This window comes from Osmia lignaria, chromosome 3, assembly GCF_051020975.1.
Source record: "Osmia lignaria lignaria isolate PbOS001 chromosome 3, iyOsmLign1, whole genome shotgun sequence".
Classification (NCBI taxonomy): domain Eukaryota; kingdom Metazoa; phylum Arthropoda; class Insecta; order Hymenoptera; family Megachilidae; genus Osmia; species Osmia lignaria.
Genome location: NC_135034.1, coordinates 8,991,262 through 9,012,589, shown reverse-complemented (window position 1 = coordinate 9,012,589; position 21,328 = coordinate 8,991,262). Strand labels below are relative to the sequence as shown.

General features: G+C 41.7%; 2 protein-coding genes and 1 long non-coding RNA gene across 4 annotated transcripts in view; 1 reads left to right on the top strand and 2 right to left on the bottom strand.

The window, feature by feature from the left end:
* Positions 1-603: 603 nt before the first annotated feature.
* LOC117610964 (uncharacterized) lies at positions 604-1,921 on the bottom strand. The gene is made up of 3 exons (XR_004583043.2): positions 1,771-1,921; positions 1,271-1,422; positions 604-1,146 (listed from the first exon to the last, which is right to left on the bottom strand). It is a non-coding gene; the product is annotated as an uncharacterized LOC117610964 (long non-coding RNA).
* A 2,161-nt stretch (positions 1,922-4,082) lies between these two features.
* Positions 4,083-5,622, top strand: ND-B14 (NADH dehydrogenase (ubiquinone) B14 subunit). The gene is made up of 3 exons (XM_076693327.1): positions 4,083-4,247; positions 4,379-4,494; positions 4,566-5,622. The coding sequence occupies exons 1-3, from the start codon at positions 4,124-4,126 to the stop codon at positions 4,692-4,694; spliced, it is 369 nt and encodes a 122-aa protein (XP_076549442.1). The 5' UTR covers positions 4,083-4,123; the 3' UTR covers positions 4,695-5,622.
* LOC117611179 (receptor-type guanylate cyclase Gyc76C) overlaps positions 5,593-21,328 on the bottom strand; it is a 53,384-nt gene continuing 37,648 nt past the window's right edge. For both annotated transcript variants that reach the window (XM_076693323.1, XM_076693324.1), the window contains 16 exons: positions 11,657-11,963; positions 10,787-10,933; positions 10,300-10,493; positions 10,060-10,219; positions 9,550-9,704; positions 9,138-9,425; positions 8,681-8,941; positions 8,520-8,591; positions 8,260-8,428; positions 7,979-8,128; positions 7,520-7,859; positions 7,328-7,451; positions 7,168-7,266; positions 6,947-7,091; positions 6,615-6,871; positions 5,593-6,542 (listed from right to left, as the gene is read on the bottom strand). In XM_076693323.1, the coding sequence (XP_076549438.1) occupies positions 5,631-6,542; positions 6,615-6,871; positions 6,947-7,091; positions 7,168-7,266; positions 7,328-7,451; positions 7,520-7,859; positions 7,979-8,128; positions 8,260-8,428; positions 8,520-8,591; positions 8,681-8,941; positions 9,138-9,425; positions 9,550-9,704; positions 10,060-10,219; positions 10,300-10,493; positions 10,787-10,933; positions 11,657-11,963 (3,780 nt within the window). In that variant the 3' untranslated portion in view covers positions 5,593-5,630. The remainder of the gene's footprint in view (positions 6,543-6,614; positions 6,872-6,946; positions 7,092-7,167; positions 7,267-7,327; positions 7,452-7,519; positions 7,860-7,978; positions 8,129-8,259; positions 8,429-8,519; positions 8,592-8,680; positions 8,942-9,137; positions 9,426-9,549; positions 9,705-10,059; positions 10,220-10,299; positions 10,494-10,786; positions 10,934-11,656; positions 11,964-21,328) is intronic.

The following is a 21,328-nucleotide window of genomic DNA, read 5'->3' as shown; positions in this document are numbered from 1 at the left end:
AATATATCGAGCAATTAAAGAAAAAAAAAAGAAAAAAAAAATAAAGATATAAAGTAACGCGACCGAGAATAATTTCCGGCGAACAATTGTAATGACTCTACTTTCACGATGAAAAAGGAAAAAGCAGAGCCGCGATGCTCTAAAGAATATTTTATAATCCGCAGCAAACACTGACTCTACTTTCGCGTGATTCCTAATCATACAAACGCAACTCTATTCAGGGCCAGTTCGCCCTTGCAAAAATCAAAACATTGGAAGTATATTCGTACAAACACTGACTCTACCGACCGCATTGCGCGCGGCCACAACAATTCCTGAAAGAAAAACTTAGTGGGCAGGGATGGGCTGGGTGGAAATAAACAAAACAACATTCTTCTTATTGAGTGTTCGTAACGGAAATACTGTTATTAATGGCTTGTAAATGAAAATATCTATGTTCGTGAAATATATTCGACGAGCACAAATATTGTTAAATCTGAATATTGATCCTAGATTGAAATGAAATGTTTTAAATAATTGTTGATAATTATTTCAATGAATATTACATCGATAGAAAATCATTTTGTAATAAAGATAATAGACTATTGTATTAAAGCAGAGGATTTTTGTTGTTAAGATTGTAAGCATATTAAAAATTGTTGAAAATTCTATTACGGCGTAATTTATAAATTATCTATTTCTTTACAATAAGCAAAGTCCAATAATTAACCATGCTTAAACAGCATGAGATTTAATAACGTGATTTTATTTTAATTCAAACTTGCACCGAAAGCTGTATATTATAATACAATTACTACAATTTGACGATAACAGATTGTTTAAAATAATTCTAATTTTTAACAGATGCATGAAACTACTAGTTAAAATTATTCAATAAAATGAAAAATTAATTATCCTTTTTCTATTAATTGATCAAAGAAAGAAACATTCCTCTGATCTTTCCTTCCTTGACCTTGGTACCAATAATTAATTATCAAAAATGCTTACAATTAACAATGCCTCAACAAAAAGAAAGTAATAACAAATATTACCAATTGATTACAATAAATCAAAACGTTACCAATTCTTTACGAAATTGTGTTTCAAACCAGTATTAATTACCATGGCATCGTATCGCATGGCATTTTTTCAATATCAAGGAAATATCTGTAACAAATAAGAAATACAAATTTATGTAAATGAAATTTAACCAACAGCAATAAAGTTATGATTAACAAATGATCGAGCTTCATAATTTATGCAAAATATTTGAATAATAAACTGCGTGTACCTATGAACTACCCGTACAGGAGGACGCCCTCAATACGTCTTACTGCTTCGACGCTCGAGAGAGCAATGGCGAGACCTTCCTTCCCATCGTAGACCGGTCGGCACTTCGGCAACACTCGGCACTGTTCGGTATATTCTGCTATCGGCCGATACCTAAGCAAGTACACGAACACGTCTAAACAAGAATAATATTACGATGCTCAAGAATAAAACGTTATTAAATTAAAAACAGCAAATTCTGTGAAACAATATGAAAAACATTCAATAATGTTTAGGAACTTGATAATATAAAAGAGAAAATAATTCAGATCCTGCTGTTCCATCTCATTGTACATTCACGGCAAGAGCAAAAATTTTCAACTCGTGTATTTTCAAAGAAGACGTCGAATTAATAACAAAAATTAAGAATCTAGACTTCTCTTCGACTTTTCTTTCTGTTTTTAGTACTGTTAATACTTGAAAGGCAGTTTTATTTAATATTTAATAATAATTTAATCTTACCTGTTGCAGACACGTGCCAAACGGACGAAGCTTCGAAGAGAACTGATGCACTCCACCACACTCCGCGTACCTAACCCTTAAACGATGAATCTGATTGGTCGAAATGGGAAGACGCAATAACGGAGGACCAATCACAGCCATTGGTAGAAGCTTCAAATTGCTTCGAAACTTTAATACTAAAATAAGAAAAGGTTCGTTGAAAACTATCGACGCCATATTGTAATAATGTCAAGATCACTTTTTTCAACTTAAAGCAACAAAATATACGAAAAAGAATAGAAAAAAGCATAAGATATTGATGATATTTAATAAATCATCGTCATAAACAGAGAATAAAATAAGGAAAATATTATTTTAATCGGTACCTATATATCGGCGGTATAATCGAAAACGAAGACATCAATTATTACAATGCATAACAACAGATTATGAGTAAAAAGGAATTAAAAACATGAAAAAATGTAATAATATTCAAGAAATTGACGACATGAAAGAGAAATAACTAAGATTCTGTTGTTCCAATCTCATTGTGAATTCGCAACAAGAGTAAAAATTTTCAACTCGTATATTTTTGAAGAAAACGCTGAATTAATGTCAAAAATGAAGAATCTAGACTTCTCTTTGACTATTCTTTCTGTTTTTTGTACAGTTAACACGCGGAAGGCAGTTTAATTTAATATTTAATGATACTTTAATCTTACCTGTTGCAGACACGTGCCAAACGGACGAAGCTTCGAAGAGAACTGATGCACTCCACCACACTCCGCACACCTAACCCTTAAACGATGAATCTGATTGGTCGAAATGGGAAGACGCAATAACGGACGACCAATCACAGCCATTGGTAGAAACTGCAAATTGCTTCGAAACTGTAATACTAAAATAAGGAAAAGGTTCGTTGAAAACTATTGACGCCATATTGTAATAATGTCAAAATTACTTTTTTCAACTTAAAGCAACAAAATATAGGGAAAAAAGTAGAAAAAAGCATAAGATATTGATGATATTTAATAAATTATCGTCATAAACGCAGAATAAATGATTAAGATTCTGTTATTCCAATCTCATTACGAATTCGCGACAAGAGCAAAAATTTTCGACTCGTATATTTTTGGAGAAAACACCGAATTAATGTCAAAAATCAAAAATCGGGACTTCTCTTCGACTGTTCTTTCTGTTTTTTGTACTGTTAACACTCGAAAGGCAGTTTAATTTAATATTTAAAGATAATTCAATCTTACCTGTTGCAGACACGTGCCAAAAGGACGAAGCTTCGAAGAGAACTGATGCACTCCACCACACTCCGCACACCTAACCCTTAAACGATGAATCTGATTGGTCGAAATGGGAAGACGCAATAACGGACGACCAATCACAGCCATTGGTAGAAACTTCAAATTGCTTCGAAACTGTAATACTAAAATAAGGAAAAGGTTCGTTGAAAACTATTGACGCCATATTGTAATAAGGTCAAAATTACTTTTTTCAACTTAAAGCAACAAAATATAGGAAAAAAAGTAGAAAAAAGCATAAGATATTGATGATATTTAATAAATTATCGTCATAAACGCAGAATAAATGATTAAGATTCTGTTATTCCAATCTCATTGCGAATTTGCGACAAGAGCAAAAATTTTCGACTCGTATATTTTTGAAGAAAACGCCGAATTAATGTCAAAAATCAAAAATCGGGTCTTCTCTTCGACTTTTCTTTCTGTTTCTTGTACTGTTAACGCTCAAAAGGCAGATTAATTTAATATCTAAAGATAATTTTATCTCACCTCTTACAGACGCGTGCAAAACGGACGAAGCTTCCAAAAGGACTGATACACTGGTCCATACACTCTGTATACTAACCCTATAATGCAATCACACTTATTGGTAGAAACTTCAAATTGCTTTGAAACTTTAACAGAAAGGTTTATTCAAAATTATCGATGCCGAATTGAAATAAAGTCAAAATTATCTTTTTCGACTTATAACACCAAAATATAGGAAGGAAAGTAGAAAAAACACTTCAGTAGAAAAATAGTTCATCAATTAAAGGCTTCGGAAAAGCCCTAGATGGTACTACCTGTACCGTTTTCGACGCGGTGGAAATGAAATCTTAAAAAATAAATAAACTACAAATAAATTCTTCAATTTACAATCGCAAATTACGAGGTGTGATGGAAGAGGGACTGATAAAACAGGCACGACTGTTGTACCAACTATTCTCTGTACATGTAGACCTACCTTTATCTCGGGGTGTTTGTGACCCCTCGAGAAGAGAAACATGTCCTATCATTTTGTATCTGTAGTCATTGACTGAATTAAAGAAAACTTGATTTGGTTCTGAGTATACTGCGTAATAATGGCTGCACCTGTGAAAGCAACACTAAAACAAGTCAAACCACTTTTGTCACTTAATCCAACAGATGCTCGTAGAAGAGCTTTAACATTATATAAAGCATGGTATCGACAAATTCCATATATCAGTATGTATTTAAAACATTTTACAATTTCACCTTGGTGATAATGGTGTATATTGTTACCTAACCTAACTGTGACAAAAATAGTAATTATTTTATGTATTGATGAAACTCATACATATCCATTTTGCTTTCAGAATTAGGCTATGATATCCCAAAAACAGAAGAAGAATGTAAACGAAAGTTGAAAGAAGAGTTCAGACGTAATAGTACTGTAAGAGATTTAAGAGTTATAGATATGCTCATTATTAAGGTAAAAATAATATGTATGAAAAATATAATTATCATTGATGAATGTATTAACTTTCGTATCTACTATGATAGGGACAAATGGATCTTCAAGAAATGGCTATGTTATGGAAAACAAATGGAAGCGTTATGAATTATTGGAAGGAAACATGGGAACCAAAGCCAACAGATTTTATGTCAAAATTTCTTACAGGACAGGAGTGAAGTTTGTATTTAATTCTAATAGCATTAATGTAGTAGATAATTAAAGAAATTAATGTATAAAATATAAGTTACTAAAAGATGTATACATTGTGTGTATAAAAGCTGATCATAAAATAAAAATAAGAAAGGGAAACAAAATCTGTTTATTTAAAGAGAAAAAGGAAAATCCGATTTATACATTATTTGGAAAGACGAATCTTTAATCAGCTCCTATAGAAGATAATATTTCTTTTAATTTACATTTTATCTTTACATTGATATATTATTATTCAATTATATACATTTGACAAGATGATATATTACTAAGCACCTTAGGTACAATCTAGTTCACTTTTCACAGCCATACGGATAATTTGCTTTCCTTCAGTGAACAAGTATAGAAATTATACATACATACATGTATATACATACATATGTCTGAATCGAGCATATTTGAACTTGCATAAATGTACATACACTGTAACTTTTTGTTTTTTCTTTTCGCATTGTACAGGGAATCGTTTGTGCTAACTCGAGATAGACACCTTCGTGTGACCTCTGCTTTTCTATATACTTTGGTTAGAATCATATTTATAAAATAGTTTATCGTATTCTCATTATGCTCTCGGGTTAAAAATTTTAACACGTAAATCTCGCACTATGTAAATAAAAAAGAATCATTTTCCGTCAAATACAACGCGTATTTTAGTACAAGTTATAAAATATCTAGGTATTAAAAATATACACGATCGGTAACTTTTATACCCATACGTTCCACGTACATATCTATACGCTAAAAAAAAAATGGCAACAATACATCATCATCATGCTTATGACTTCATAAATGTAATAACGTTTGTTTGTGCACTCGTACGTTTCATAGCAGAAGTTTCTTTCCTTGTTCCTTTTGTCTTTGACAAAAAAAAAAAAAAAAAAAAAAAAAAAAGAATTGATGTATTAAACTATGCTTTCACGTTCTGACTGTATATCGTAACCCGCTATCACACCCCTTCTTAAAGAAACATCACTGTTACGTAACCCATTGCCATTGAATAAATTTACTAGCCAACTTCTGATCGAATTCCTCGCAGAAGACTTTTTGTCCGGTACACTGTCGGTACTAGGAACCGATACCACTTGATCGAGAGACCTCCATCGCTTAACAGGCACGATCTCTCCCATGCAGCCACTTTCATCCCCTAGCAATGGTGTTTCTGCCTCGTTAGGCGATTCATCGGTGTGGGGCACTATTATCACATTACCGTTAGGATAATTATTATTCAACACTTTACCAGAAATATTAGTTTTCGAGTTCGTCCTCGTGCACTTTTCACAATTCTCCAACGACCTGAAACTTTTCTTCGGTTCCTTCCACGAGAAATTCGGTGACTCGAACCTTTTGCTATAGAGTTCTAAGGGGAACGGGTCTAAAGAACGAGACTCTCTTATTATATTATGAAACGGATGATCACTCGTCGACGATGACGAGGCGATCGTCGATAGAACTCTCGCGTTTTTCCTAAACTTTGGCCTGGTGTCGATGAAGAAGTCATCGAGTGCCATCTTGATATTAGCCGCACGATTATCCACGTCGTCCGGCAAGGCAATGTTCTCCAGTGTTGTTTTCGATACGCTATCAGTCAAGTACAACGGAGATCGTTCAAATTTACGAGGATTCAACGATTTTGGCACTGGGCTAGATCCCCCGCACTGAGACGACGAATCGTCCGGAGTTGGCCGTGGAACGTTTGATTGTCTGCGACTTCCTGCCCCTAGACCGCCTAGTAACGAAGCCTGTCGGGAATCTGAATTTAATTTTGGACTTCTTCTTGGTCTACAGAAGAGTGGTGGAAGATCACCAACGTCGACCTAAAAGAGATGATCAGTTGAAGTAATATACTTGATTTAAGCAGAAGCATTAATATCCCTCGATATACTGACTTCTCGTTTTTGAATAGCTTTCTCGGTGGCTCCTGTGAGCCAGTAAGTCTTCACTTCTCCCTTTCCCTTCATATGAACTAGTCCACGTTCTTCGATGATGTAACCACCGATCTTGTCCAAGGCTTCCTTGCACTGTTCACTTATGTGAATACGCAATGGTTCACCATTAGATTCCATCCGCGAAGCTGTGTTCACGGTATCACCGAACAAACAATATCGTGGCATCGTTAAACCAACAACACCTGCTACCACAGGACCTAAAACATTATTCCTAACATTTATAGAAACCTGTTTCGGATTTTATTGGGTGCCTGTATCGTAGGACACGTTACCTGTATGGATTCCAATACGCAATTTAAGAGTATCCTGAGGCCTGTGAGCTATGGTATGGTGTTTCACAGCGTTAAGTAATTCTAAAGACATCGATGCGATTTCCCCGGCGTGTCTATTTCCATTCTTGATTGGCAAACCAGAGACCTGAAGCGATGTATAAATTGTATAATTATGTAAATTAGGGAACAGCTGGTGGTCAGTAGGTGCAATAAATACTTACCACCATGTAGGCGTCACCGATTGTTTCTACTTTATATACATCGTAACCTTTGATTATGCGATCGAACAGCGTATAGAGATCGTTCAAAAAGTTCACGACCTGTAAATAGAATGATAAATGTAAGTATGAGAAATTATGCTACATCGTTCGGTGATCGTACCTGGAAAGGTGTGCTTTCTGCTGACATTGCAGTGAAACCAACGATATCGCTGAAGTATATAGTGACCAGGTCGAAAGCTTCCGGTTCCACTCCGATTCCATTTGTTAAACAATTAGCGACGGGTCTGTAAAGGATAAATACATTTGTACATATATCACTTTTAATTGTTAAAAATGAGAAAATTCAACTAACTCAGGCAACATTCTGTGAAGCAAATCCTCGGTTTTCTGTTTCTCCTCGAAAAGAAGGCGTGTACGTTCACTGACTAGATCTTCGAGGTTGTTCGCATACTTCTCCATCATGTCCATCATTTGGTCCATGATATTTCGATGCCTTCCCGCTTTCATTTTCTTTAATCTTGTCCTAATCATTTTGAAGTCGGGCCTAAGTTCTGGACTTTCCGCCCAACAGTCGGTTATCGTAGTAACTATATACTCAGCACAATCTGCTTCAGACTCGGACAGTATCTCTATGTTAGGTCTAAACGGTGGTTCACCATCTTCTGGGAACCTTTTCACTCGGTCTATGATTTCTGTCAATTTGTTAACGTTCATATTTATATTTCTGCAGCTATACCTTTTGGCAAATGCCGATTAACGAATGACACATCACTAACGAACACGATCTACATACTAATACACGGATAATTACCTTTGGGTTCTAGATTCACGCCACCGTACGGTCCCTTACGTCCAATCATTTCGAACAATATAATCGCGAACGAGTAAATATCACCCTCTTGCGTACCTCTGATCGGAGCATTGGGGTTTCTTAATAATTCAGGCGCTTTCCAGAATAAGTCTGTAAATGATAAATGATCATTTCTCGGTGTAGTATGTCGTTAGAATTCGTCCTATTTATAAAAGTCATTAAACAATACTTAAACGAATCTTAAAATACAGGAGAAAATTTCATATAATTTCACATCGTACTTCGATAATACTGATGTTCACCAATGCTATCGGACTCGGCGCAGTGCCTCATATCGTGCAGGCCAAAATCAGAGACTTGGAGTACCCATCGCGAGGTCACCACGCAATTGGAAGACTTCAGATTACCGTGACAGACTAGCACAGATGACTCATGAATGTACAGCATACCCTGTGTCCAAATAAAATCATTTTCTTAACCCGTTCTCACCGTACCGGTAACGCTTACCATCGATTCGTCTCTGAAAACATTATAAGCATACCTTAATGAGATCGTGAACTAATGATGCGATGAACATATCGTCTAACTTGATATCTTCGTTCTCAATGATGTCCTGAAACACGAGTACAGTTCACAATTATTCTATGAAATATCCCGACCAGATTATACACACGTTTATCCGAGCATATTACGGTGACGTACATAAAGACTTCCTTTGGCGCAATAGTCCGTAATTAACAATATCCTCATTGGCTCCACGCACGCCCCGATGAAAGAGTTTAGGTTACCGTGTCTGATCTCGCGAAGGATACGCATCTCCTTCATCACGTCCCGCGATATGTCTTTCTTCTTTGAAAACTTTAGCTCTTTTATCCTCACCACTACCCCGTGGTAATGTCCGGTTTGCGCGAACACCTGGCCCCCGCATCTTGACTCGTAGGACATTGCGCTAACTAAGCTTAACTGTAATTCATTTAAAAGAACGAATATTGGCATGAAATTGTTTGCACTTTGAAAATTGTCAACTTGATCGTCAAGGTAGAGAGCTTAAAAGTTCAGCTCAGAAGGTTCAAGCTTGATACATTATTAATTCGCAGGGAATATTTGAGCAAATATAGGTAGAAATATTGATTCGAAAGTGGACGAGTGATTGACATACCTTACTAGGGGAGGACATCATGTTGTCAAGATGAGGATAACCGTGTATCTCGCTCGGATCGATCTTCCATAGCAATCCTTCTATTTCCTGTTCGATCTTCCATCTTCGATATATGCTCATCGTGATCACCGCAGCGCAGAACAATAAAACAGCCAGAACACCGGCGGCCACGATGCTACGTAGATGAGTATCATCTTTTGGACAGTGTTCGTTGAGAAAACCGCAACCTGGTTCCGCTTCCGGCTTGTTCTTCCCCGGCCAGTCCATCGCCTCCGACGGTCTGTATACCTGTGCATAATCGATAACCACCGTTCGTTATTACCTGTTAATATCACTTTCGGGCGCAGTGCAGCTGTCTGAACACAGAGATGAGAAAATGGATCTGCACGAATGCTGTAAACAACTCACTCACTAGAGTTTCACCCTGTTGAAATTGGCCAACAGGCTTCATCTGGTAGTCGCAGGAGAAGTTGTTGAAACGGAAGGGATCCTTTTTCAGGGCCAACACCGAGAAGTTTCCTTCCGAGTCGCCGAACTTGTCGAACTTGATCGTCGCGCCGCTGACACCTGTTTGCACAAATGCAACGTGTCTCGTGAAGCTCATTAATTATTTGGTCGTTGCATATCGAAATATCGGTATTAATGTTCGAAATACTTTGGGATATATTTTTTATATACCCCGTGTGAAAAATGATATCTCTTTTCCAAGAGTCATCTCTTCGAACGTCTCCGATCTATAATCGATCGATCGATTTCATAATCGTCATTCGTAACAGATAGAAAACGATTGAAATTATGTAAAAAGTAGGTCTGATCCACTTGTTTCTAATCAGATCTAGTCTTATCGAAGGATCGACAAGTGAGTACCACTTCACAAGAGTTTAAGCAATTCTCATCCTCATCCAGATTAAGACCTACTTACTTTGATACGTGTGATTCCTGATAATCGTTTCGATGATTTGAGTGCCATTGCTGGCGATATCCTCGAGCGTGTGTTCCGGTTGATCCCTCAGCAGTTGGTCCAAAGCTCTCGCGTACAGTTTCACGGAATCGTAAAGATACGCCGCGTGAATCGACACGTACTGAAAGCAGAATCAATCGGATGAATCAATTACTTAAAATCGTATCAAGGTTGACCGGGTTCAAGGTGAAGAACAGCTACCTTCTCGTACTTCCTCAGCAGTTCGGGTATTACAAAGTTGAAAGGCTCTTTACTGCTGTACTCGCGAACCTTCTTCGTGAACTCTTCGTAATTCTGCGTGGGTGGCGTGGACATCACCACCATCAGCGAGCGTGCCCTCTTCAGGAAGTCCTTTGGCTCCAAACAATTTTTTAGATGATCGAAGTGTTCCGGTTCTGTAAGTCGATCGTGTACCGCGTCAGAATGGAAAATCACGATTTTTATTTACGGATGCTCGTGAAAGAATAACGTGGATGAAAATACGGTATCGTAGAAACCGGGCCAAGCCTGACCCACGACGTTTCGCTTTAATCCGGGATTAGATACGGAAATGATGAGATAACGAGGTGTACATAGACACGTTGCTCGTTGGTCAAGGAACGCCAGAGGCGCGAAAAACGCGTTCAGGAATCGGGTCAATTGAATTTCACGAGTCGTTCGTTCGGTGTTTCTCTTCGAGGCTACTTACTCCATAAGTACTTTTGCGCTTCGCGCGGCGAGTACGTCATCATGTCCACGTGTATCACCATGTACTCCCCGTTGTCCAACAGCCTTTGATTTTGCATAGCGTTCATCATGTCGATCAGCGACATAGCCGTTCCCAGGAATATATAAACTAAAGAAAGAGAGATTTACAGCTTCCGTTAGACTCGAACGAGCGTCCGGTGTCGAGGAACGACCACCGACCGATTTCCAGAACGGACACCGTACTTTCACGACTTTAATTTTATTGCACCGAGGAAACACACGGTTGCTACGATTATCGGTGAGATCATCGAACGAAACCACTTATGTACCTGTTCCCATGAAAATACTCGACGAAACTATTGGCTCGTAACGCGACAAATATGTCCGCGAGCGAGTTACGTTCGGGTCGTTGTAGATTTGCTAGACGTGAGATAATTTCGAACTGTTACGTACGATTGTTGAACCTTGATCCCCGAGTTGGGGTAGGAATTTTTAAATAGGTACTGCCAGAAGCACATGTCTCTCGACCTATGATCCTTGTTGGTTCGCTTGAAATTTACTGTCACTTTCAATTCTGGACTTAATTGTCCTAGAATTTCGTTTCACCACGTTATCAATTCCTATTCGGGTTAACTCGAATGGTACTCTTTAGGCCACAAAATCGTTTCAGCAAACAAACTGAGAAAACCGAGAAATTTCACGCGTTGCAACCCCATAGTCGTTCCTAATGGAATGCTCAGAATCAACAAAACCGGAACAAGTTCCAACTGTCGACGAATGGTAGTTTGGTAAAGCAATAAACTGAATGGACCGTTCTAGTAACGCGATGGTTGTTCCAGGAGGAAATGAAAAAAGAAGTTAAGGTACTGACTTCTAGTCATATTTTTGGTCTCCTGTATAAGCTGAAACCATACGCTAACTTGACAACACGGTAGCCTCTCCTCGCAACACGTGTGACGGTCCTCCACGGTCTTGTAATGGTTCACGGTTAGATTGTGCTTGGTTGCCTGCTCCTCCAACGAACGTGCCACAGTCGACCAGGCGCTCTCCGTGATGATGGTGAATTTGTTCCAGCCGTAATGGAGCAGCAAAGCGATCACCGACTTCGTCACCTGCGTGTCCGGTGGCTCGGTTCTCGCGAACGTGTTCACCTTCGATGCCTTGTAGTCCGAGCATTTCTGCAATCCAGAGAATTCGAGGCGAGTTAGCAGCTTCCCTTTATGTTAACACCACTCGTGCTCCAACTGACTCGAGCTTCGACATTTCTAAAACTTTCATCCCTTGAATCTATGTATCTTGCACCACTCTCTAATATTCGATGGGACACTGGTTAGCTTGCAATTCCATTACGTCCAATCAAACTTATACCTTCTACCCGATAAACAGAAAGGGACTAAACATAGAAATGGCATTGTTTGAACAAACTCGTGTGTATCAAGTTTCTCCCAGCATATCAAGATATGAAAGCAGATCAATACCAAGAAACCTTGGTAAACTCCAAGATCAAAGAGGGGCATGCCAACTAAAAGCCACGATCCCGCTGATAAAGCTCAGAATACAGAGAATTCTCTTTTCGAAGTCATCGAACAAAAGGTACAACGTTGAACAAAGAAGTAGCGAAAAAACGTCGGAATGAAAGAATGGGTGGCAGGAATAAGAGGTGAAAAAATTGAAGGAAGAAGAGAAGGATATTCAAGGAAGGTGGGAACGAAGGAGGGTAAAAGAAACGAAAAGGAGTAGGTGGAAAGAGAGAGTAGAAGAGATCGAAAGAGAGTAGAATGCAAGAGAGTAAAGTGGGCTGCGCCGGGTGCCATGGTGTGTGGCGCGTGGTTAAATATAAACCTGTGGCAGCCACCACGAAGAAGGAGGGCAGGAGGAGAAGTGGAATGAACGGGGCAACTCTCTTCTCGTGCTTGCAGAGAAATGCACGCGGGGCGGTTGCACCGTACCGTTGAAATGTGACATGCGCTCATTAACATATAAATTAAACGCGACAACTGGGGGTCAGCTCTACTTTAACCGTGGCGACCACCGCCAGGCCACGATCTACTTTCCGTTGCTTTTTCCTCCCTGTCTACCCCTCCCAAGGCGACTGCTTTTCCCTTTTGTTGTTCTGCTCGATCGAACAGCACAGCCACGAAATTCATGCATCCAACCTATTCATAGCGACTGTTTCTATTGCCATTCTCCTATCGTTACGACATCGACCTCCTTAGATTCGTAATTAGGGCAACAATTATTCAGCCTTAAAATTAATTACAGTTTCGTGAGGATTAAGATATAAACCCTCTGTTTTTCCGACGTCCTCTGACCGTCCTCCCACGATTCCAGGAAGTCGCCATCATCAGCAATTAATTCATCTGATCAGGATTATTCCGCGCTTTTTGCGCGAGATTTCGAGTGAAAATAGCCAGTCGGACGAGACCGGATAGAATAAGGAAAACATAGGCAAATTCTGAAGTCCTCTTTCAGCAGGATTCTCTCTGGAGACCGGATGTCTGGCGTCGCACGACCAACGAAGGAACGACGGCTTCGTTCGATTGAATTCGCTGAAAGGAAGTTGACTTCTGCGTCGCACGATAGCGAAGCTTATTGTAATTGTCCATTGAAGAAAGGAAGAAGGAACGAAATGGATCCGGCTTCGCTTCGACGGAAGGAAGTCGATCGAGACGCATAAGAATAACAAAATTATTAGATCATCCTAAGTAATGCGATCCTTCTGAGAATTGATAATAAGTTTCAAACAATGAAATTTTTATGCAATTGCCTATGAAAATGCTGTGGTTTCTTTGGCTACCTTTGGCTTCTCGCAATTTCCTTTCGGAAGGTGATGCCTTCGTTAGTCCATCACGTGAATGTGAATTTGCTGGTAAGAAAAGTTGGAGATGCATGGATGCGTCAGAGGCAAAGGATGCAACCGTACGTAACTAAGACGCGGGGACGACGCAACGTGTCGTGTCCCCAGGTTTTGCATAAAACGCCCGCGGTGATCGATGATCCGGTGGACGAAACTGGTCTGGCTTAGAAACCAGTCCCCTCGTTCCTGTCGAACCGGGGCTAACAAACAAAGGAGAAGGCAGTCGGGAACACGGGGCCAGAATTGTATTGTTTTAAGGCAGCGATGCTTCTCCGGGCTCGGCCGAGGAACGAGTCGCGGACCGGTAGACAAAACTGACCAACCTGGTCGGTTATTCTGTTGCCTCTGGTGAACGAGGCGGGCTTTGGTCATTGCCGGCTCGCGACGTGCTGTTATTCTGGGCTCTACCCGGCTATATTTAGACGAGACCACCTTGAGGGAGCTCGCGAGAGCCGGAGTGCTCTCCGCGGACTGCTACACACAAGCCTTTTCTCTATCCGCTGATACAGTTGTGCAACAAAGTCGCGATCCTTTGGAAAGCTGATCAAGGAATTCCTGTTCGTGTCCGTTTTTCTTCAACTTTTCCAAGGTGACGTTCAACTTTTCCACGAGTCTATGCTTGTACTGAAATGCTTCCCTGGAAGTTGTGATCATTATGGAAGGTGTCCCGGTTGGACAGGTTCAGAGATTTGAAATTGAACCGAAGTTGTATCCGGCGTGTTTCGAAGTCAGATGTATCACCGGTATTGACCGAGACACCACCGGTGTTAACGCCGCAGAGTTGGAGGCGTTGAAACTACCTTTATGTACCTTTGTCGAGTGCCACGATACTATTTCAACGAATGCATAGACAGATTCTGTTACTCCGGTGTTATAGTAGATATTGTTCCCTTTTTTTCATTCAACATAATGGTTCAAAGTAAATATCTCGGTAAACGAAAGAGTTTCTGAAAAATGATTACACGTCAAGTTAACAATGTGTCGACAACGGTTGCGACCGGTGGCAAGATTATTTTAGCATCGTCTCATCGCGAATTCTTTGCGGTACTTTTTTAAATTTATGTCCTACTGTCTCATAATTGTTCGCCGCATCCATAAAACATGACTCGTGGATATTTCATCTTTCCGCCTCTGCACGGTGATCCGCGTCGTCCCTCAAAATTATGCCTCTAAACTCGTCTTTACGTGGTGGAACGGCGCGGCGCGGCGCGGCGACGGCTGCTCGTCCCGGCGCATCGACAATCGTCGTGTTCGCTGAATAACAATGGGGCAATCGTTGTACGTATCTTTCGAGTCACTTTAATCGTGCAAATCGTCGCGCCGCGCCGGTCAAACGCTTTGGCCTGCTGAAATCACGAACGATCGCGATGCTCGGTTGGAAAACAAGCTTCTATTCATCGCACTCTACGATCCCCTTCCTGTGTTTGCCAGAGACGGAAGTCACACCTGAGGAGGAAGACTCGAAAGGAAGTTAAGAACGTGTTGGAATATTGATTTAGCGTTTAATCGTTTGACAGCGTCGCATCGCGAATGTCAACAATGTCGCGAATCGTTTACGAGAACTGCTCCAGAAGCGGTGAAAAATGATTGATTAGGATCTAGACACCTTGATTCCCGAACAGCCGAGGCGTCGCGACTTTCCCATCGATCGTTTTAAAGACTTAATCAACGACATCTGTATATCTGAAGCAACGAAAAGTTTATCGTGCTCCAGGATCGAAGAAGTTACACGGAATCGTTAGGGCAAGTGTCTTCACCCCGGTGGTGTCCGGTTAGTCGCTTTTCAGCCGGCCTGGCAAGGCGACATTTCTCTCTGGCCGAAGGTGACAAGCAACAACGGTAATGTTGTGCCAGAAATACCTCCCTTCCCGATACAACACGCTTGCTACCACACGGCAGAACGGAAAGATAGCTTCCCGGAATTCGCGAGCGTGTGAACGGATCACGTCCTGGCCCGTTAATGGTGGCTATTAGTGTTCTCGAGGGAGACCGTTTACGTGCACCAAGATCTTGCCAAACGACAACGCTCCGTGTCGCAGATAAATTCGTTCCTCTCGGAGGTCTCCGCCGTTGAAACGTAACCGTGCCTCCTTTATCTTGAATATCAATCGATAATCCTCTTGGCTCGTTAACTTTTTCTTTCTCCTTCTTTCTCTACGTTACGGTTCGCTCGTCGCCCCTTTCTTTCTCCTTTCCCCGATGAAAAGTTACATTTTCTTTCACGATACCGTGCGTACGGGAAACGGTGAAAACGCGACCGTTGTCCGGGATGTTAACGACCCGACCCGATACCCTGAACACGACCAAAAAAGGGACGAGGAGAGAGACTCTCGTTGACCGAGCGAATTCTTTCCAAGGAATTAGAAAGCAGCCGGGGAAAGAGCGCAGCGGCCGAGCTCGCCATTAGATAATTGAACTTGAAGCCACGGGGGACGCAGCCTTACGCCAATTAAAGCCCCTCGCTCTCGGCTAATCCCTACGAAGAGAGTGTCGGTCGTTCGTTCGGTCGTTGTTACTTTCCATCGGCCATAACTTCCTAAATTATACGATCAGTCGATCGATAAGGGATGCTCGTTAAACAGTAAGAAGGAGGACGATTCGTTTTTTCGGCTTCGTTTCATCGTACGAGATCGTTCGGTTTTTATTAGGTGACAGTGTTTCGCGCCGGCAATCGTCCCTTCTGCCAATTAAACAGGCCCGAAGACGCGAATAATTAACGGCCAACCAGGTGAACAAGATGGGACCGTGGAAATCGTAACGCGACCACGGTGATAACATCGTTTTTCTGTATCTTACGCAATCGTTAAAAGGTTTAACGCGGATGAACGAGGAGCTCGAGAAACAGGGTGCAATCAGAAAGTGGGCGGATTAAACGCTTTAATTAACTTGTTATGAAATCGTTAACCGCCAGGATAGGTTTGATTCGATCTTACGCTAATGACGCTATGATTAACGTTCCAGAGAAGCTTTTTCTCCTCTTCTTTCGCATATACATAGTTTTTTGTTATACGACGATAAACGCGTTATCGTTCGAGCAAATCGTTCATTCCAGCGAGTGAAATTGATTTCTTCTGGGGGATTCTCCGACCGTCGAGGAATTAATGCAACTTTATCACGGTGTAGATTGAAAACTTAAAGGAAGGGGAAAAAACAACAAGCGTATAAATAACCGATTGAACGAACTGAATATGGAACTTCATTCGAAGAGATCAAAGGTGTTGAACAATATTTAGATCCGACTGTATTTATATTTAGCCTCGTGCCGCGCATACAACCACGAGCACCGATATAAACACATAATAGAGCGTATTTACTAACTCAAGACGCCATTATACATTCTAATTTGAGGAATGAGAAGCAGAATGTTGTAACCGTCTGGTTTTATAATAGAGACGGAGACATATACCAAGGGCACTCCTTCTGCTTCCAGCGGCAATAAAAATGGTAAAAATTTTACAAAGCGAAACAATATTTTGGCGTAACCGAACCGAACCAGAGAAAGTTCAACCTGTGTTCCTAAAACACGGCCGGGTCGAGTCGAATCGAGTCGGTTGTGTTTCGCAATCCGCGCGCTATGTATCTGGAAGATTTATCACCCGAGAAAGGTGTTCAAATTGTGCCCCAACGAACGGTACACAGTCTAAAAATACATTTCTAAACCGGAGAATCATTGCTCGACGGCCCTGTTCACCAGGAACGCGTGCACCAATCGCCCGAGTGGGGAGAGTACACAACTCTTTTACGCACGGGCGCATGCGTACTAGAGGAAATAGCGCGGACGCATGCGCGTACGCTAGGTGAAATCGCGGTGGGGGATGCGCGGACACAGAAACAGGGCGGTGCTTTCATTTATTCATAAATCAACAGCGTCTATTTATAGGTACCCAACGGACAAATAGCGATAGTTGTGCGCGCGACGTTGTATCCTTGAATGGCGAAACAATCGAATGGAAATTAATGCGTACCGATGAAAAATCAGACACGAACCACCGCGGCAGCCGATTGTGTACTCTCTTCGTAGAGCACGTGGACAACTTTCAGCGGTGCGCCCGGTCTCGTTCGGTCAGGGTCATAGACACCCGGTCTACGATAATTATCTGCCTTCTCAATCCTCGTCTCTGGAAAGTTTTCCATTCCGAACATCAGCGACACATAATCTTTGGGTAATTCCCGCGAGCAAACTAGTCGTATCGGTTCGTTAGAGTTTGCCGATGGATTCGAGTGGATCTTTGGATTCGCGAATCGGCACCGCCTCCGCGGAAAAGCTCACGGTGAAGTTGGGAAACGTATCGGCCAGCGGAATGGCGTAACGGATAGAGATACGTTTGGATCTCGTCCTGATCCAGGCAGATCGGTTCACCGGTGGGTGTCGCTGGCCGACGAGGTTACAACTCTGCTTGGGAGTCCGAGAGACGAGCATACGGATGGTGTAGGCTCGTATATGGGACGGGATAGGATGAGAAAGAGAGAGAACCAGAGGAATCGAGGAGATGGGAAGGCAACTGCCTCTGCTTGCCTCTGCTGATGCTGATGCCGATGCCGGTGCTGCCCGTGTTGGTTGTAGCTGGTTCGTTCAGTCTGTCGCTTGGCAAAGCAATAGCCCAGGCTAAATATAGCCTGGCGATAAACATAGGCAGTTAGTGGAGCCACGGTGTATAGTGGCGTCGGTATCCTTGGATATACTCGAATGACGCCGGATACACCAGTCTCTTTCTCATTCTCTCTCTGGTGTAACGCCGTGGGATTTCGGTCCTACCTGACAACCATTCAAGAATCCCGGCCAGGTCGAAAAGGAGCAGAAGGGTCGGTTAATCCCAAACGAACCCTCGAACGCGGAGTAAATTAGTTCGCTGCCTTTACGCTTATTTATTTTCAATCTAAAATAGGCACTTTCCCGCCGTGGCAGTGTTTGCAAAACACAATCACAATTTCTCCAAACATTGACATTTTTATTTTGCCCACGTACACGAATCGATGAAAGTGTGCGACGTGAAAATTGGGATGGTCGATATGGCGCGTTAAAACGTAATTAGCGTTTTCGACTGGTGCGCTCTAGCCGATGTTAACGCTCGTTTTATGGTAATGGCTAATTAATATTGCATGACGCGTATCGAAGCTGTTGAACTTTCCGCGGGGAATACGTCGTCGCACACGATTTCGTATCTGTTTTCGATTAGAATGCCGACTTTGTACGGTTTTCGAGCAAAAGTAAATCCTTGGGATGTTGTTTGTAGCTAGGAGCGTCTGATTAACGGGTCCCGCGGCTCGTTTTCGTGATTCCGTTCGAAAGGAGAATAAATTGTCTACTTTCCTTCCTTGATTCGATTCGTGTTGCTCGACAAAGCAATACCCGGTCTAAATATAGTCGGGACCGATAAACACAGACACTTGGACATATGCTCGACTGATAACGGATAGTCGTTGTAATACGGCTGCTGTAATATCGTTCACACCGTCGTAATACTATATGATTTACGTTGTTTTCGTCGACCGATTAGCGGCAAATATTGACAGACAGTGATAGAGAACGGTGCACGAATTTAAAGGGTAAGTAACCAACCAAGCAAGCGAGCAAGTTGATAAGGACGCGTTTGTCGCGAAATTTATATTCGGCTCCCACCATTAACAGAGACTTTTCTGTCGTCTTTACGAACGAACGTCGTCGGAGATAACGAGGCATACTCTCGCGTTGAATCGTCTCCGATCCGGAGCAATTATAACCACAGAAATAAACCGTCGAGCGAAATTCCTGTCGGATCACGTAAACGCGGCGACACTCTCCATTTAAAAATACCTTGCAACAATAATTATCGTCATTCGTGCATTCTTTCGTTTCCCAAGGTGAATGAAAAACGAATGAAAACAGAAATTCTATTTCGTTTTTCTACACCGTCGTTCACCAACGAGAGAGGAGAAACTAGCCGCTTGTTCCGCGAATGATCGGCCTCGTTGCACGGAAATTATATTTAGAATGTAACATTAGGTTTAAACGTTGGTGATAGAACGAGCTTAGCAAACGACAAATTAAGGCGATTGCGACGAAGATGTCTTAGCTCGTTAAATCGCACGCACTTCGCGTATCGCGGGAAACGACCACTTGAAAGCACGGCTTATGTTCAAGATTTCACCGAGATCCTCGTACTTGTAATTCAAACCGTTCTCCATCGTACGGAGGCGTACCACGAGGATTATCATTCGAAAGATAAAACGCGTATTTTTCATTTTTCTCGAACAGATTTTAGATTCTGCCGCGCTTTCTTTCGATGCGAACAGTCGCGCGCGGTTGAAGGCGGAAGAGAAACGAAAGCCGACCAAGTTATTCGCGAATACCGATCTTGGCAAATCAACTAGGAAGCCCGATGATCTCGTTATCGCGAAAAGGATGATGTACGAGCAGTAAAACTTGACCTTAACGTTAATTCTCAGAGGTATCTCGATGGTTGACTTAACGACCAGATATTTCTCCGTTGACAGTTACGTTCGCATTCCAAATATAATATGTTCATTTCGAAAGATACTACTTCCTACAACAAAAAAGATAAAAAAAAAAAAAAATGTGTAGTCTAAGTTGTAAACGTTAGATAAATATAGTAGTAGATGTCGAGGCGCGAACTTTCCACGCGACAAGATGATCAAACGTGCTGATCACGTGCTCGAATCTTCGGATAAGCTCCTCTAGTGAAGAAGAAATTCGTTTATCTGCGTGCCAGAGGAGGCACGAACGACGTCGTCGTCGTCGTCGTCGTAAAACGAGGGAAGAACAACGCCGGCCGACCATACATTCTTGTTGACCGAATGAATACGCGTCGGTACGCTGGGCCCATAATTGGTGCCGGCCAATTAAGGGTTAATTGAGTGTATTTTAGCCTGAAACCAGCCGCGTCGTCGTTACTTAAGGCGGCACCCACATTAAAACCGAACTGCAACGGCATCGTCGAAATAACGTCGGGTGTCTACCAAGGATTCGCCACTTTGTGAATCGAGTTTCGCTTGTCTCCTCCTTTACCGATCTCCCGACGAACATAATTATTCCTGGTGTATCGATTTATCCCCTGTACATTAACCTTTTTATGGGTGTAAAGCAGCAGCCGGGTTCACGGAAAAAGATGGAGAATGTTGGATCTTTACAACAACGTGCTGACACGTGTTTCCAGCGTGTCGTTAAGGAATTCCTCTTTTTTTCCCATCTCTCCCTCTTGCTCTTTCTCTTTTACACGACGGTTGTTTGTGTATACACGAACGAGGGAATCGCTGACACTAAACGACAGCTATTTTCGAACGGCAGACATCAGGCAGTTTAAGTAGAAAGAACGTCTTGAATATTCTCAACATTCGGGACCGATCGTCCTCAAACGAACGAAAGATCAGAGTTCGTTGCCGATCCGTGTGTGTACGCTATGGGACATCCGGGTGTCCCCGGAGTTATCAGCTCGCAAGAAATATTTTCGGTATTACATCCACACCGGCTGCTGTGGCGGTTAATTCGAAAAGAACGATCCTTGAACGCTGACAAAGTGTCGGAGCCAAGGTTAAAAAACACGTTAGTCACGATTCGATCGAAGCGTGTACCGTGAATCACACGATGATACACAATCGGGAAAACTAGAATGATGCCTAGAAGCTGTGCCAGGCTGGAAAATTTATAGCGAACGAAATTCTAGTAACTAGCCGGGACATCGAGACCAG